General features: G+C 45.5%; 1 protein-coding gene and 2 pseudogenes across 1 annotated transcript; 1 reads left to right on the top strand and 2 right to left on the bottom strand.

Annotated features, from left to right (window-relative positions):
- Positions 1–7722: 7722 nt before the first annotated feature.
- Positions 7723–10155, bottom strand: LOC136469401 (uncharacterized). The gene is made up of 3 exons (XM_066467607.1): positions 9103–10155; positions 8686–8742; positions 7723–8349 (listed from the first exon to the last, which is right to left on the bottom strand). Exons 1-3 carry the CDS (start codon positions 10153–10155, stop codon positions 7723–7725), a joined length of 1737 nt encoding a protein of 578 aa, XP_066323704.1.
- A 1830-nt stretch (positions 10156–11985) lies between these two features.
- Positions 11986–12406, top strand: LOC136469400 (SEED MATURATION PROTEIN 1-like; annotated as a pseudogene).
- A 952-nt stretch (positions 12407–13358) lies between these two features.
- On the bottom strand, positions 13359–14977 carry LOC136469399 (uncharacterized; annotated as a pseudogene).
- Between the last annotated feature and the right edge of the window lie 1860 nt (positions 14978–16837).

The raw sequence follows: 16837 nt of genomic DNA, 5'->3' as shown, positions 1-16837 counted from the left end.
GGTGGACTAATATATTATTTAAGTGAAATACACAGGTGATTAGTCCACAGGAACACTTGTATGAGCAACTCATGCCATGACAGTGAAGATGGCTTGGATTTGTTGCAAGACTCACACATGTGATGAAGGAGCTCATTACATATGAGACATGACATGGAGTCATGTGACTAAGGTGGAGAAGATCAAGATGAGGCTTGGCTTGATGGACTGGTTGCAAGATTGAAGGGCAAGTCGAGGACTTGGCCCCGATGGACTGAGACAATGGTGAAGAGCAAGTGAGGTCAAGATCAATGAACCAATATGGTCATGTGATGATATGAAGTGGATCATATCATTTGTTGATCAAGGTTGGTGCATGTGTTGCATCAACATCAAAGGAGATGGAATGGATTGCGCAAGGCAAAGGTATATTTGTAGGGCATTTCATTTCACTGGTCATAGGTGTGTAGAGAAGTTTATGACTGGGTTTAGGATAGATGGTCGTACTATTAAGAGGGGTAAACTTGTTTGCATATCGGTCATCTAGTGCCACTCGAGTGATCTAACTTTGCATTGTTGCTAGGATCAAGTGGCGTGGTGAATTGAGTGACTAATCCTTTGAAAAATGTTTGTGAAAATACTAACACACTTGCACAAGATGGTGAACACTTGGTGGTGTTAGCACATTTGCAAAGGTGGTGAAAATGGAGAAGAGATAGCACATAAAATGATGATTTTAGTGATGCTAACTCTCAATAAGCAATTCCCTATGTTGACCAAGAAATTCTTGTTGATGAATAGTGCAGGGGACATGTCTGCATGTGTGTCAGTGAGAGAGAATAAGCTAAGCCGGCAATTCTCATTTCTCAGCAAGAAATTCTTGTTGATGAATAGTAAACGGGGACAAGCTTGCATGTGTGTCAATGAGGTGTCAGTGAGAGAGAAGAGGCTCGGCCGGCAATTACCATTTCTCTCCAAGAAATTCTTGTTGAGGAATAGTGTATGAGAGAGAGGCAGAGAGTGACTGGATGTGGGTCAGGTGGTGTGATCGGACTCTGTCATGTGAGTCCGGTCAGCTTCGTGACACACTGGTGAGTGGGCGTGGAAGGACCGGACGCTGAGGCAGAGTAGTGACCGGACGCGCCTAGGTTACTATTCATGTAAAGTTTGGCACTGCACATAGAGGCGACCGTACGCACTGGCGAGTCCGGTTAGTAGTGACCGGACGCATCTGGTCGCTAAAATTCATCTCTGGATCCTCTCTAGACTCGATCGGACGCTAGAGTTTGAGAGTCCGATCATTTCGAGCGTCGAGTCCGGTCAGTTGCTGACTGTGCACACGCGTTGGGAGTTGTTGAATGGCAACGACTAGTTTCAAACGGTCGGGACGCGTGGTAGCCTAGGAGCGACCAGACTCTGATGACCTGATGCGTCCGGTCATCCCTGCAGTGAGTCCGGTCGTTACGCAGAAAAGGTATAACGGCTCTATTTGGCCTTTGGGCTATAAATAGAGGGTGTCTCAACTAGGGCTGAGGTTGAGCACATTGGGGGACTTTGTGTCCTTGCTTGAGAGTTCTTAGGAGCCCTCTAACTCACTTGTGCTTGCAAGAGTGTGAATCGATTGCGAGTTTGTGATTCTAGTGCGATTGCATTGTGAGATTACATTGAGTGGCACTAGGTGATCGAGTTGCAAGCCGATGGTGCTTGTTACTTTTGGAGGTTGCCACCTCTTAGATGGCTTGGTGGTGGTCTTCGTCGAAGCATGCAAAGAAGATTGTGCGGTGCTTCGGAGAAGTGATTGTGAGGGGGATTGTGCTCACCCTGTGGGAGCCGCGAAGAGCAACTCTAGTAGAGCGAGACGCAAAGGGCGACAAGTGGTCTGACCGGGTCAAGTGCTAGAGCTTGTGGTAAGCACTCCACATGGGAGAGTGTGACATGTGGGTCACCACTAGCAAGAGGACCGGCGGCAACCTTGGAGCTTGTCTCAATGGGGACTAGCGTGTTGGCAAGCATGTGAACATCGGGATAAAAATCACCGTATCATTCTTGTCTTCCTGTTGGTTTGCATCCTCATTACAAAGGCTTGTATTTACTTCATTTACATTGTGCTTATGTAGTTGCTCTTGTAATTAGTTAGCTTGTGTAGCTTGCTAGTTACCTTCTTGCTTGTGTAGCATAGAAGTAGCTCCCTTACGTAACTAATTTGGCTTGAATAGCCTTGTTAGTTGCATTGCTTAGTTTGTGTAACTAAGTAATTTGTGCTCACTAATTAGGCTTGTGTAGCCTTATTATTGAGCATTGCTAGTGAGCTTAGGAGATTTGTGCTTTTGCATCTCTAGTTGTGTAGGAGCTCCTCCGGTTGCTTGAAGTACTGGTTGCATAGATTTGTGTGACCTTGCAAGCTAGAATTGTTAGGTGAACTCTAGCTTGCCCGACACCTTTGTTGCCTCATTAGGATCTTTGTAAGGTGCTTGTGAACTTAGATAGAGGGGTATAGTCTTGGCTAGACAGATAGTTTTAATTCCGCATTTGTTTCGATTTATAGTTTTAATTCCGCATTTGTTTCGGTTAGCCGGTGCGTTTAATTTAGAAAGGACTATTCACCCCCCTCTAGTCCACCATCTCGACCCTATACCGTGGCGGCATTGTAGGCATGGTGGTGGTTTGCTAGCCGTCCTGTGCGATGTGGTCTCTGCCATGGTCACTGTCATCGCCTCCTGGTTTCCGGGGCAATCGTATAGGAGTTGGTAACCGCCCCCAGGTCGTCGATCGCCCTGTGGGCTTGAGAAGCTGAGGGCCACGATCCCGACCATTGGGGTTGTGGCTCCTGCCATGTTGGATGGCTTCTAAGTCAAGGCCCTCATCGTGGATCCCATCCCATAGTGGGTAGAATCATACAAGTGTCTTGTTGGGCCGTATCTAGACGGTGGGCTCTGTACCGGCCATCATCGCCTTGGGTGGTGTTGTCTTGTCCGTGATGCGTGGCGCAGGGGTGGCGTCTGACCGAACCGAGGTGACCACTGTCCCCTCGGTCCTTGCGGGGTCAATGTGGTGTGCCTCCTCTTGTTAGAGCAGGCAGGTTTGGCTAGGTGTGACCTCTCCCTGTTCCTCCTAGGGGTCATGATGGTGAGGAGGTCGTGAGTCTTCTGCTTGTTATCTGGCTAAGACAGAAGGAAGGTGTCGTGGCTGACCCTGGCCTTGGCATCTGGTCTAGTTCGCTTGGCTCAGCTGGGCCTTGGTCGTTCGGGCCTTTGCTAGCTAATTTGTTGTGGGCCACATGACCCGCCAACTAGTCGGTGCCTTGAAACGCCCCGGGGTTATAACCCCGACATGGATGGAACAAATTCTTTCCTCTAGAACTTCAGAAGTGCTACTGAATGGTGCCCCAGGCAAAACAATACATTGCAGAAGAGGAGTAAGACAGGGAGACCCTCTATCACCTTTGCTCTTTGTTTTAGTAGCTAATTTTCTTCAATCCATAGTTAATAAGGCAAAGGACATGGGGATACTAAACCTTCCAATCCCTTTAAGCTCCAATAGGGATTTTAGAATTCTGCAGTATGCTAATGATACACTGATCATCCTAGAAGGCAATGTCAATAAGCTATTGTTTCTGAAAGCCCTGTTAAACTCTTTCTCAGCTTCTACTAGATTAAAGATCAATTTTCAAAAATCAATGATGGTCTCAATTAATATTTCCGAGGAAAAACTAGACCATTTAGCCAGAACATTTGGTTGTGACGAGGGATCTTTACCTTTCACATTCTTGGGGCTGCCTTTGGGTATCACTTAGTCTAAAGTGGAAGACTTACTGCCCATGGTGAACAGATGAGAGAGAAGGCTTGCAAGTGTCTCAACCTTTCTTTCCCAAGCTTGCAGATTGAAATTAACAAACTCAGTCTTCTCCTCAATGCCAACCTTCTTCATGTGCAGCTTAACTTTGCCACCATCTGTGATCAAGCAAATAGATGAATACAGAAAGCACTGTCTTTGGAGAGGGTCAGAAGCTAATGACAGAAAACCACCCAAAGTTGCTTGGGAAATGGTCTTGCTTCCTAAAAAAGAGGGTGGTTTGGGAGTCCTAGTTTTGAGGAAACAAAATGAAGCTCTTCTGATGAAGAACCTACACACAATTTTTCTAACAGACTAGATAACCCTTCGGTCAACCTGGTATGAGAGAAGCTTTACCCAAATGGAAACTACCTAGCAATATTATGAAATGAAGCTTCTGGTGGAGGGGAAACATGAAATTTTTGAAGGATTTCAAAGGTCTACTGTAGGGGCTTCGACCCCTCCAGGCTCTTCAAAAATTTGATAGTGAATGTAATCATCTCCACAGCAAGGCCACAACCTCGTATCTAGACCCAAGTGTCTTCTCGAGACCTTGTCCTAGTGATATCACTTCCTCTCAACACAACTTCTTCCTCTCAAAGTCTTGAGCTCCAAGATGGCGAGGCCACGGTCTCCTATTTGGCTCCAAACTGCCATATTATCCAACATCCCTTCCCAACGCTCTTGCCTTTCTTGGCACTCTCTAGGCAGCGAGAAAATGTAACACCCTGATTCACATTTTGTAATATTTTTTTTGGAATTAATTAGCTACCGCATAATTATTAAAGGAGGAAAACATATTTTGTAAAACTAAAATAAACATGGCAAAGAGGTATAAGAACTTTGTTGCATTCATGTCATATGAAAAGTGTTTGTTTGTGTGCAAAATGATTTTAAAGCGCGCTTACGATCGATTAGAGTTCTGAAATCCTTCTCCAATTTTTTGCAAAATTTTAGGAAAGACAAATAATATTTCCTTCCCCAAGTAACCTAACTTTCATCCTCCCTCCTCCTCTCTGAAGCCCACCCCGGCCGCCCTCCCACATCTCCCCCTCCCCGACCCTGTCTGGGCTCGGCCGAAACCCACATCTCTCCTCACCCACGCATGCCATCACGTCACCCTAGGCCCCATAGCCGCTTGATTTTAAGCTGTCCATTTCCTTTTGTCACCTATAGTCACCGCATCCAGTTCCGCGGTAAGGAGATTGAATAAAAAATTACTAAAAGAACTTCTGGAAACAGGACACCAGGATAAAACTCGGTTATTGTTAGCCTACCCGGTCTACACCGGGAGTAAGAGTATCTCCAAGAGTTCCCTAAACATCCTCCTAATCCTTGTTTTTTAGAAAGATGAGGAAAAAACCCTCTCCAACAACTCCTAATATTTACTCCTAATCTTTTAGGACTTGGGAAATTCCTTCCTCTTCCGCGTAACTTTACGCGGACGAAGCCACGTGTGGAGACGCCGTTCCCTAGTCTTTGAGCTCATCCGTCTCGCCATCAGCCGGTCGTCCATGGAGATCGCCAAGAACGGCATTGCGAGCGGCAGCGTCCGTGACCTGCCGCCATCGAAGCGATTCAGGCATGCCGGCTCCCAGCGTGCTGCTGCTGACCAAGAAGCGTGTGCTGCCACCGCCACAGCCGCCGGAGGAGGCAGCCATCGCTGTTTGCTATTGGCGGGAATCGATCACAAACACACAGGAATATCAGTGGCTAGCCTAATGAATCGAGCACAGATCAAATCAGGTGGAAGAACAGCAAGAACATGTGGTAACCGCCACCAGGACAATAGGGTGACTACGCCCCTTTTTGCTCTCTACCACGACGAGTATAGCACACGGATACAAGTGTCTAAGACTCTTCCTGAGACCTCTTACATCAGGGAGCATACATTAGCCCCTAACTCACACACTCACACAGAGAATAAAACTGCTAGACGCGATACAAGATGCTTCAAAACACACTCTTTAGGCAACTGCATGTCAGTGGACACGGTGACCGTGAACTGCCGTTCCCGCTTGACTTGGCAGGATTCAAACTTGATTTCTCCCGCCTTCTCCACCTTGCCTTCGACTGAATTAGGCTTTGAGCATCAACACTGATAGGTTTACACTAACATTCTCCCTCTTAAACCAGTCAAGCAGTAGCACCAAGATCTCTGACACCTAACAAGTGCCTCATCACCACCAGTTTCCCCACCAGCTGTGCCTTGGTCAAAGCATCAGCTTTTTGTTCATTAGTACTAACTCTCTTCACAATGATCTGACCCCTCTCCACACACTGTCTGATGAAATGATATTTGATATCAATGTGTTTACTCCTTCCATGAAACATTGGATTGTTCATCAGAGCCCTTGCTGAATTGTTGTCAACATAGAGAGTTACTGCAGTTGGTTTTTCTTCAGTGATTTCACTTAGCAGATTTCTCAGCCATAGTGCTTGCCTTGCTGCAGCAGTGGCTGCCATGAATTCTGCTTCACAGGATGACAGAGCAATAGTCTTCTACTTCTGGGAACACCAGCTCACCAAATTCTCACCTAGGTAGAAAGCCATTCCACCAATGCTAGTTCTCTCCACTTGGTCAGCTCCATGATCACTGTTAGTGTATCCCACCAACATCCCTGTTCCACCACCTTGAACATACACTAGTCCAAACTCAGTGGTTCCTCTTAGGTATCTCATGATCTGTTTGACTACCCCAGCATGCAACACTGTTGGTTTTTCCATAAACCTACTAGCTAGCCCAACTGAGTATGACAGGTCAGGCCTAGTATGCAGCAGATACCAAAGACAACCAATCATCTTTCTGTAATCTGTTGCATCAACCATCTTTCCTCCCTTGTCTGCATTCAGTTTGTTTCTAGGTTCCATTGGAAATTTACTAGCATTGCATTCTGCCATGCCAAACTGCCCCAACACCTTTCTAGCATAGCATGTCTGTTTCAGAGTGATATGGTCATCTTTCTGATCAACTTCTATACCAAGATAGAATGAAAGAAGACCAAGATCAGTCATCTCAAACTCACTCATCATCTGTTGCTTGAATAACTTGATATTTTTTGGATTCCCTCCTGTGACTATCAAGTCATCAACATATACACCCAACAGTACTGCATCTGTCCCATGCCCTCTAGTGTAAACTGCTTGTTCACTAAAACATTTCCTGAAGCTTAGCTTTTTCAGGCTTCTGTCTAACCTGACATTCCAAGCCCTTGGTGCTTGTTTAAGTCCATACAGTGCTTTGCTCAGTTTGAGTACACACTGTTCCTTCCCTTTCACAATGTATCCTTTAGGTTGTGAAACATAGACTTCCTCCTCCAACTCACCATGTAAAAAGGCCGACTTCACATCTAAGTGATGAACCTTCCATCCTTGATTAGCTGCTAGAGCCAACAGTACCCTTACTGTATCTAATCTGGCCACAGGTGCAAATACTTCTTCATAATCCACACCAAATTTTTGCACATAGCCTTTAGCAACCAATTTGGCTTTATGTTTCACCACTTCCCCATCAATTTTTTTTTCAGTTTGAACACCCATTTCAAACCAATGGGCTTTTTCCCTGTAGGTAGCTTGACTAACTTCCAGGTATTGTTCTTTTCTATGGACTGCATCTCCTTGTCCATTGCATCAACCCAATCTAGATTGTAAGCTGCATCTCTGAAACAAGTTGGCTCTTCCATTTCAACTAGAAGTGCTTCAACATTTTCATCCATCAGCTCCACCTCATAGGAATCATTATAGACTTCATTTAGATCCCTAAACCTGATTGGGCCATTGTCCAAGTCAATGGTGTCATCTACTTCCATACTGTCAGAGCCAAGGCCTGACAGATGTGGTGAATTCTATGGAGTCACTGGCTCCTGCTCTGTTGTCGGATTTTCTTCAGACGCTGACTGACTGTCAATGTCATCAGCATTTCCATTTCCTCCAACTACAGATTCCTCGATCTCCACCACTACTTGCTCCCCCTGTCTCACTGACATCCTGAGCATCATGTCCAACACCAACACCACCATCAAGATAGTTATAATCACCAGAGAAGAATTGACCATCCTTCTCATCTCTGTTTTCAGAAAATTTTTCATCATTAATAGCTTCCCATCTCCATTTCACTGTCTCCTCAAACACAACATCCCTGCTAACCACAATCTTGTTTATTTTTGGATTGAACATTCTATGAGCTTTGCTGCCTTCTTCTATACCAAAATAGACCATTGGTATGCTTCTATCATCAAGTTTTTTTAGATGTGTCCCCACAACTTTCACATGTCCTTTGCAACAAAAAATTCTTACATGCCCCAGATGAGGTTTTCTTCCATTCCAACCCTCATATGGTGTTCTGTACCCCATGGACTTTGTTGGAAGTCTGTTTAGCAGGTACACTGAACGCCTAACAGCTTCTGCCCAGAATATCCCAGGGATTTCCATGCTCTTCAACAGGGATCTAGCTATCTCCATCATAGACCTGTTCTTCCTCTCAACCACTCCATTTTGCTGTGGAGTGTAAAGTGCTGTAAACTGATGTTTGATCCTAGCCTGTTCACACACATTTTGGAAAGAACTAGCTAGAAATTCTCCACCTCTATCTGATCTAAGAATCTTGATCTCATGGCTAGAGCTCTTCTCTACCTCTGCTCTGAACTTGATGAAAGCATCAACAGCCTGATCCTTTGACTTTAGCATGTACACTGTAGTTCATCTAGTGCAGTCATCCACTAGAAGCATGAAATATTTGTTGCCTGCTAATGTGGATGGAGTAATGGGCCCACAAAGATCTACATGCACAAGCTGAAGTGGTTCATCTGCTTTCCACAACACTGACCTTGGAAAAGGCTTCCTAGTTTGTTTGGCTGTCAGACAAGACTGACAGACCTGATCTGGATGTTGAATCAGTGGCACACCCCCAACCATATCCTTGTCAACAATTTGCTTCAATGCATGAAAATTAACATGACCAAGATGACCATGCCATAACCAAGCATCATCACTAGTATGACTCAAAAAACAGGTTGGCTCTACTGACACTAACTCAATTTTATACAATATGTTTCCTATTCTCTGAACTTTCATGATCAATCTCCATGGGTTTTTCTCTGACACCTCAATGACATCGTCATCCATCACTACCCGGTGCCCAATTTTAGTTAGTTGACCCAAACTAATCAAATTGCTTTTTAACTTAGGAATGTAGTAAACATCTCTAAGCACCCATTGATCACCAGTCCTCCCTTGAAACAAAATTGAGCCCTTTCCCAGTATCTCTACTGATGAGCCATCACCAAACCGTACCTTGCCAGCAGCAGTCTGGTCCATGTCCCTGAACTTGTGGCGATCTCCAGTCATGTGATTGCTGGCACCATTGTCCAGGTACCAGACATCGTTCATGACCTCCCCCTCGCCGACAAAGTACAGCTCCAGCAACACTTTCTTCTCCTCCAGCATCACTTCAGTATGCAGGTTAGTGCACAATGCAGGCTCAAGCAGTCCCTGCTTCTCAGTTTCCATGAGCAGCACTGCCGGCTCCATCGCCACCGTCCTCGCATGGTGCGCCTCCTCGTCCTTCTTCTTCTCACCGGGACAGCAATTGGCATAGTGCCCATAGCAATGGCACTTAAAACACTTGATGTGACTTTTGTCACGCTTCTCAGTGCTTTCCTTCCCCGCATCGCCGCGTCCACCATGACCTCCCCGGTCGCCACCACGACCGCGTCCACGACCTCGGCCGCCATTGCCCGGAGACCTCCCACCTCCAGAACCTTCTCCACTCGACTTCTTCTGGCGTGCCTCCCACTCAGCTTGAGTGAGTAACGCCTGCCCATCACCAGAACACAACCCACCAGCTCCCCGCCTGGTTCTCTCCTCGAACGCCTTCAGTCGGCCAATAGCTTCGTCGAACACCAAAGTTTTGAGATCATAGAACTGTTCGATCCCGGCTATGACATGAATGAATCTGTCAGGCACGGTGTCGAATAGCTTCTTCACCATGGTCGAGTCCTCCAATGTCCCGCCTAGGTTCCCATACTTGACTGACATAACCGTCAGTTTTCCGGCGAACTCATCGACAATCTCCTCCTCCTTCATCTTCGGCGCATCAAACTCTGCCTTGAGAGTCTGCAGGCGCGCGTCCTTGACACGCTCAGCGCCCACAAACCTCGCCTTCAGAGAGTCCCACACTTCCTTCCCCGTCTTCTTCTTCGCCACTTGCATCAGCAGCTCATCCGACAAGCATTGGAAGAGATGCGCTCGCACCTTCTTATCCTTCGCCGTCTGCGCCTCCGTCAGGGCTCCCACCGAATTCCCCTCCGGTGGCTCCATCACTTCCCACCACCCTTGCTCCTCCATGATCGCCTACACCCAGATACTCCAGCTGGTGTAGTTGGCCGCCGTTAGCATCGGGAACACCTGTCGGTGCCCACCATTGCCGCTCCCCCGACCTCCATCAGCAACCGTCAGCGACATGGCAAAGCTTTCGGTGGATCTTGCGTGTTTGACCGGCTCCTATACCAAATGTTGGCGGGAATCGATCACAAACACACAGGAATATCAGTGGCTAGCCTAATGAATCGAGCACAGATCAAATCGGGTGGAAGAACAGCAAGAACATGTGGTAACCACCACCAGGACAACAGGGTGACTGCGCCCCTTTTCGCTCTCTACCACGACGAGTACAGCACACGGATACAAGTGTCTAAGACTCTTCCTGAGACCTCTTACATCAGGGAGCATACATTAGCCCCTAACTCACACACTCACACAGAGAATAAAACTGCTAGACGCGATACAAGACGCTTCAAAACACACTCTTCAGGCAATTGCATGTCAGTGGACGCGGTGACCACGAACTGCCGTTCCCGCTTGACTTGGTAGGATTCAAACTTGATTTCTCCCGCCTTCTCCACCTTGCCTTTGACTGAATTAGGCTTTGAGCATCAACACTGACAGGTTTACACTAACATTTGCCTCCCGGTGAAGAAGAGAGCAATCGTGGCGCTGCGGATGGAGGTGGCGGACGCCCCGTTCTGGCTCCCGGCGAAGATAAGATCCATCCTGGCGCCGCTGATGAAGGACGCGGCGCCTGCGTGCCTCCCCGTCAAGAAGCGCGCCTGTGCAGCACCGGCGGATGCTGCCGTGCCGGCGTGCGTTCCGACCCAGAAGCGCCTGTGCATTCCGCCGCGGCCGCCATCGGGTGCGTTCGCTTCGTCCCGCGTCTCGACCAAGAAGCGCGTCCACGCGCCAGCGGCTTGGGGCGACGCCGCCGGTTCTGTTCCGGGGCCAGCTGAGGGAGCGGCTGCTGCTGGTGCTGGGCAGGCTGCCCGCGTGGGAGGGACACGTGCTGAGGCTACGCCACGGGCTGGAGGACGGCCGGTTCAGGTCGCTGGAGGAGATCGGCGGCATGTACCGCGTGTCCAAGGAGTGGATCAGGAAGATCGAGAAGTCCGCCATGGCCAGGCTCAGGGACGACGACGACGTGCGTCGCGATCTCCACGACTTCGTCTGCCGCTTCTGATTAATGCACTGAAATTTTAGCGACAGTATCAGAATGAAACTGAAGCTGTGCACGTAGTACAATACTATACACACGTATTATACAGGTATACATACATACATGCATGATAGAAATCAGCCAACACCATCCCCGTTCGCTTGGCTGATAAGCTATGGCTGAAAGGCCTGCTTGCCTCGTTGTCGACGGCTGGGCTAGGGCAACACGATGGATGCAAGCGGCGGTGGTGTGGATACGTGCGGCGACGAAGAGGTTCGTGTGGAAAAAAAGAAGACCGCAGAAAAAAAACGTCAAATGGGAGCATCATTTGATTTTTTAGAAGACATTAGAAACTATTGGAGATGAACTTTTTTTTCTTCTAAAATTTTTTTATGAGTTGACAAACATAAACATTTTAGGAGAAATATTTAGAAAACTCTTGAAAATGCTCTAAGCATGCATGGCAGGTGGCCAGCGCAGCACAAGGGTGGGCAGGCACGTCGCTCCCGACGCGAACCTTCACCGCTCCAACGTACCTACTGTACTAAATACGCAGCCTGCACCACCGTAGACAGTACTAGTACTACCACTCGCCCAGCAAGAACGTACACTAGCTAGCTACTACTCAAAACCAGTAGGATCTGCAGTCTGCATGGCCGTTGTCTGTGCTAGTACGTACACGACGTCCGATGGCGCACAGCAAGCGCAAGATCAAGCCCGGGAGGGCGCACACACCAAGGTGTCCGGCGACGTCGAGATGCTGCGGACGGGCTTCTACGACGGCACCCCGCTGGAGGGCGGCAAGATCGCCGACTCCCAGCCCGTCGACCTCTTCGCCGCCGCCCGACGCGTCGCCGGCGCCGTCCCGTATTATCACTCGCAGCAGCAGCAGAAGGAACAAGAAGCAGCAGGCGAGGGGACGACGACCAACAAGAAGAACGTCATCGCGGAGTCGGAGCCCGTCGACCTGCCCGCGAGCACTGCACACGGGGCGTGGCGGAGGCTAACCCTGCTGCGACGGCGGCGACGGAGCAGGCAGGCCGCCGGCAGGGCGTGGCCGAGCCCGCCGCCGGTGGACGTCGCTTGGGAGTGGGACGCCCGGCTTATTAACAAGTGGTCGATTTGATTACCAGCGCTACTCTACCACCGTACCACTGCAGTACCTGCTCTGCTAGTGTCTTGTTTCCATTTTCTTTCTATATATATAGGCAGGTTTTATTTGCCAAACTTTTATACGTTCAGTGTGCGGTACTGTGATGAACTATGTACAAAGAGAATAAAATAAAGGCCTCCCACTACTGAAAACTCGAATTCTTCTGTGCGTAAAAACCCACGGAAAAATATGAATACCCACATAAAAATATTTTTCTGACGGTAAAATAACCCACGGAAATAGAATGACAAGAAAATTGAATTTTTCCATGGGTTTGCTGTCAGAAACAATTTTCCTGTGGGTCTCACGCGCACAGAAAAATTACGTTCACTCAAACTAAAAATAATTTTTTCGTGTGTTAATCCTCACAGAAAAAAGAAAAGCCGACAAAAAAAATGATTTTTTCTGTACATTTGTCCCGTGCACTCACAGGAAAATTGTATTTTTCTGTCGGTTAAAAGTGAACGCACGAAAAAATTGGGGCGTTAACGGACCACTGACAGAATAAATACACTTACCCATATAGCAAATTGGATACAATAATTATATACAAACAGTAGCAACAACATATTAAAATATGGATTGTCTATACAATAATTTCATCACAACATAATAAATAGCATACATATAAAGATCCAAATGTTTAGCACATTCATTCATAGCATCTGGGCTACATATAGATGATGTCCAAATGGTTCGGCATCAATACATTCAAAAGCATTACCATCTCAACTCAGCAGTTCAAATCTCAGCCAAGATGAATAAAATACCAGCATGCATCATTGAGTCATATTATAACTAAAACTAAAGCTAACATATTAGAGCCATCTACTAGTTAATGTGCAAAAGCACAACTCTATAAAAGAAGAAACCACCACCACATCCATGTTTTGCAACTAAACACAACCATCACATTATCAATGCATGATCTCCATTGTTGTCGGAACCTTGATTGTTGCCGATGTTTGCAGCATGAAGATCCCCATTGGTGTGTCCAACATCATTAGCATTGTTGGCAGATTTTGAGGCAGCATGAGAAGAACCGGTTGTCTGAATGTGAACAAAGATATAACACTAAGTGGAATTGTCTCCCAATAATATAACACTTCTAGCAAAGCCTCTAAATTTGAAGTGAAGTCATTTGAATGTGGTACCATGAATTAGACAAGGTTTAAAGTATTCAAACTGCTGGTTTTCAAGGTGTGAAACATTACAAACCAACATAAGGCCACTTCCTCACTACAATAGCCATGCAAATTCACTTGAGTAGCTATACAACAATCAACATGAGGCCACTTCCTCACTGCTGCACTGTGTGTTGCCATTCTGAATAGTACCCCACAAAATACTAATTAGTTTCTACTTCCTTTTCATCTTAAAATCTTTAAGTGATGGATCTGACAGCTACAAAACATGTTGATAGCGGAATGAAGATATACTCACAATTGCTTGCGTAGCGGACAAGCATCGTAACGCTTCTTCTGGTACAACCCTTCCTGAGTCATGATAAAGTTTGTATAAGTGCATTGCAAGCACAGATATTTCAGATTCAAATCATTAGATAATTCACATATAATATTAGGGATGTATTTACAGGAGCAGTGCACATACCAGTACCAAGTCTACAAGAACTTTGTTTTGTTCAAGTGCGTTGTCCTTTTCACGATTCTCTTGCTCTAGCCTTCCATTTGCACAACGTAGCTATTCTATTTCGCGAGACATGTTTTGCATAGTCATTGAATTTGATGGACGCACACTTCTTTCCCTTCTGGCTGCCCTGACATCTGAAGACTTAACTGCACCATTTGCTATGGCATGGCGCCCATGCTTTCTCGGGCCACCACTAGACACATCATATAGCGCCTTCCCATTCAAATATTGCTACTGCTCAACCTCATGCCCATCCACTTCCATGTCTGCAGCGTCTCCATTCTCTTCGTTTGCACATTCTATCCTCTTAACAGCAGCAAGGTAGTCATCCTACAAAGACCAGATCAAGGAAACATGTTCTATAGATGTACAGATAGCCAAAACATGCCATCGAAGTATTCTGAAATTTCTGGACAGCAGCAAGATAATCACTAAAATAAATCATAACTAGAGCTCTAGATCATAGAAAAGTATGTTCTTTAACACTTTGGAAAGCTTAAGAAGTTATCCACATCTTTCTAGTTATAACATAGATCTGGTTCTTAAGTTAACAGGGTGAAAAAACACAAAGAAGCATTGTTGCGCAGATATGAACATAACCTGACAGGAAACTTTAGAAAATTATAACTCCCATGAAATTTTAGGACGGTGAAGATACTTGAATTATCTACAACTTTTGCATTAAGAAGTTACACAAAAGATGTCATTTAAATACTCGAAGTAGTATACACACTAGAATTGTACAAGCAGAAATTTTTAGCACACATGTCAATTTTCATAACGAGACATCACATACATACCATCCGTGTTTGTGCCTTGCGGATACTGATTGGACCACATCTACCATTGCTATCTAGGCTTTTCAAGCCAGATTTCATCGCAAAAGTATTAATAGGGGTTGCTTTCTGTGGTCCAAAGTTAGCTTCCTATAAAATAGTAAATTTTCAATTGAGATATGAATATACAATAGGCTACTAAGTTCCTAAAAAGACATTAAAGAATATACACAAGCATACCAGTACTTGTTGTGTCTCTATGAATGGTCTAGATCCTCCTCGGTTTTGAGCAATATCTTCATTACTTGAGCGAGAAGTTTGCCCCCTCTTACGTTTTACCTTGTAGTCATCTAAGCACCAATAAGCACAAAGGAGGAGCCACACCTCATCATTCAACCACTCGAGGTTTCCTTGCTTGTATTGCTCATACTCAAGGTCAATATGGCACACTACTGCATCTTTGATTTCTATGTATTTTATTTCCCTATAGTACTGCTTGACAGCATCCACACGGACTTGATACATCATGTCCTTCACCCTTTTCTTCAAAAGGCCTTCTAAAACACAGTCCGCATCTTTCTGATCTCCTGCTGCAACTTGGAACAAACGCTGCATGTGTATAGAACCATGAACATAGGTTTAAGATTGTATAGATTTCAGAAATTTCAAGTTTTAGATGTTGCTCAGAAATTTCAGATTGAACATCTTACCCAAAATTCGGAAACCACATTTTCTCCCCTTGTCATTCCCTTAGCACCAGGACTTTTATGGAAATAATCAGCCCAATCTAGAGCTGGGCGCTTGAATTCATCACCGTTCTCATCCACCTCCACAATCACACCTGGATATTCTCTTCTAAGTATGACCCCAAGCTGAGTAGTGTATTTGTAAGGTGGCAGGTAGTAAATATAATTGAATTACCTGTAAATAAATATTATACAGTAACAGTCAGCACAAAAGGTTGGCTGTAAGGATTATGTCATATGCTAGTAAAAGGACATCATGTGCAGCTGCTAGTAGATACAAAAAACTGCACACTTAACTGAGACAGTGACGGATTGCTATGCAAAGAAGAATCAAGCTAACAAATTACTAGCACCAAAAATCAGGAGCCAAAGAACCAAAATGTTCAGGATTGGAACCATCGAAAGTTGATGCTGCTGTAGCAAGAAATGGCATTTCACACAATAAAAGCATTGCATGCCAAGCTACTGCTCTCAATCAAATTGCATAGTGCAAACCTGAAACTAAACAACACACTGAACTAGTGTAAATATGTTCTGTTGCCTTTGTGGACAGCAAGATATTGACATACTTTCATAAATTAGTAAAACAGAGTACTAATAAGCCAAAAAGATTAGCATGCACTCACTCGTCGCCACTTGGTTTAAGAGCCACTTTAACACCACGTGGTGGTTGTTTAAATTTTGTTCGGGACCCTGGCTTCCTTTCTCTTTTTTTGGGTGGATCTGTTGGGGGAGCTTCAACAACTGTTGTCATTTGTGAGGCATCGCCTACAGTTCCAGAACCTTCATTTGTTTGGGCTGCACTGTTGTTGGCTACATGGCGTGTGTGTCGAATGGAATGGACCATGGAACCGCCTGCACTTTCAGAACCATCATTCCTTTGGGTTGCACGATAACTGGGTACACGTTTGTTGCATGTACAGACCATCTACAGTTGATACAATATGTTAGATCCATCTTAAAACAAATAGTGCATCAGACAACAAATTATTAGAGGGGCAGCAAAACTAGGAAACTGTTATATTAATAATTATGGACTGCTGGTTGCATATTCACAAAAAATACTAGACTGCATATATTCAAATATATTTTGGACTGCATATTGCATTAGATAAAGGATTGAAGAGAAAACAACATGAATTTAGATTTAGTAATACCGAAGCACACATGCAAACTGCTATATTAATAATATTGGACTGTTGGCTGTATATTAAAA

The sequence above is a fragment of the Miscanthus floridulus genome, chromosome 8 (genome assembly GCF_019320115.1).
Source record: "Miscanthus floridulus cultivar M001 chromosome 8, ASM1932011v1, whole genome shotgun sequence".
NCBI classification, from domain to species: Eukaryota; Viridiplantae; Streptophyta; class Magnoliopsida; order Poales; family Poaceae; genus Miscanthus; species Miscanthus floridulus.
This window is presented reverse-complemented; position numbering and strand designations above follow the sequence as displayed.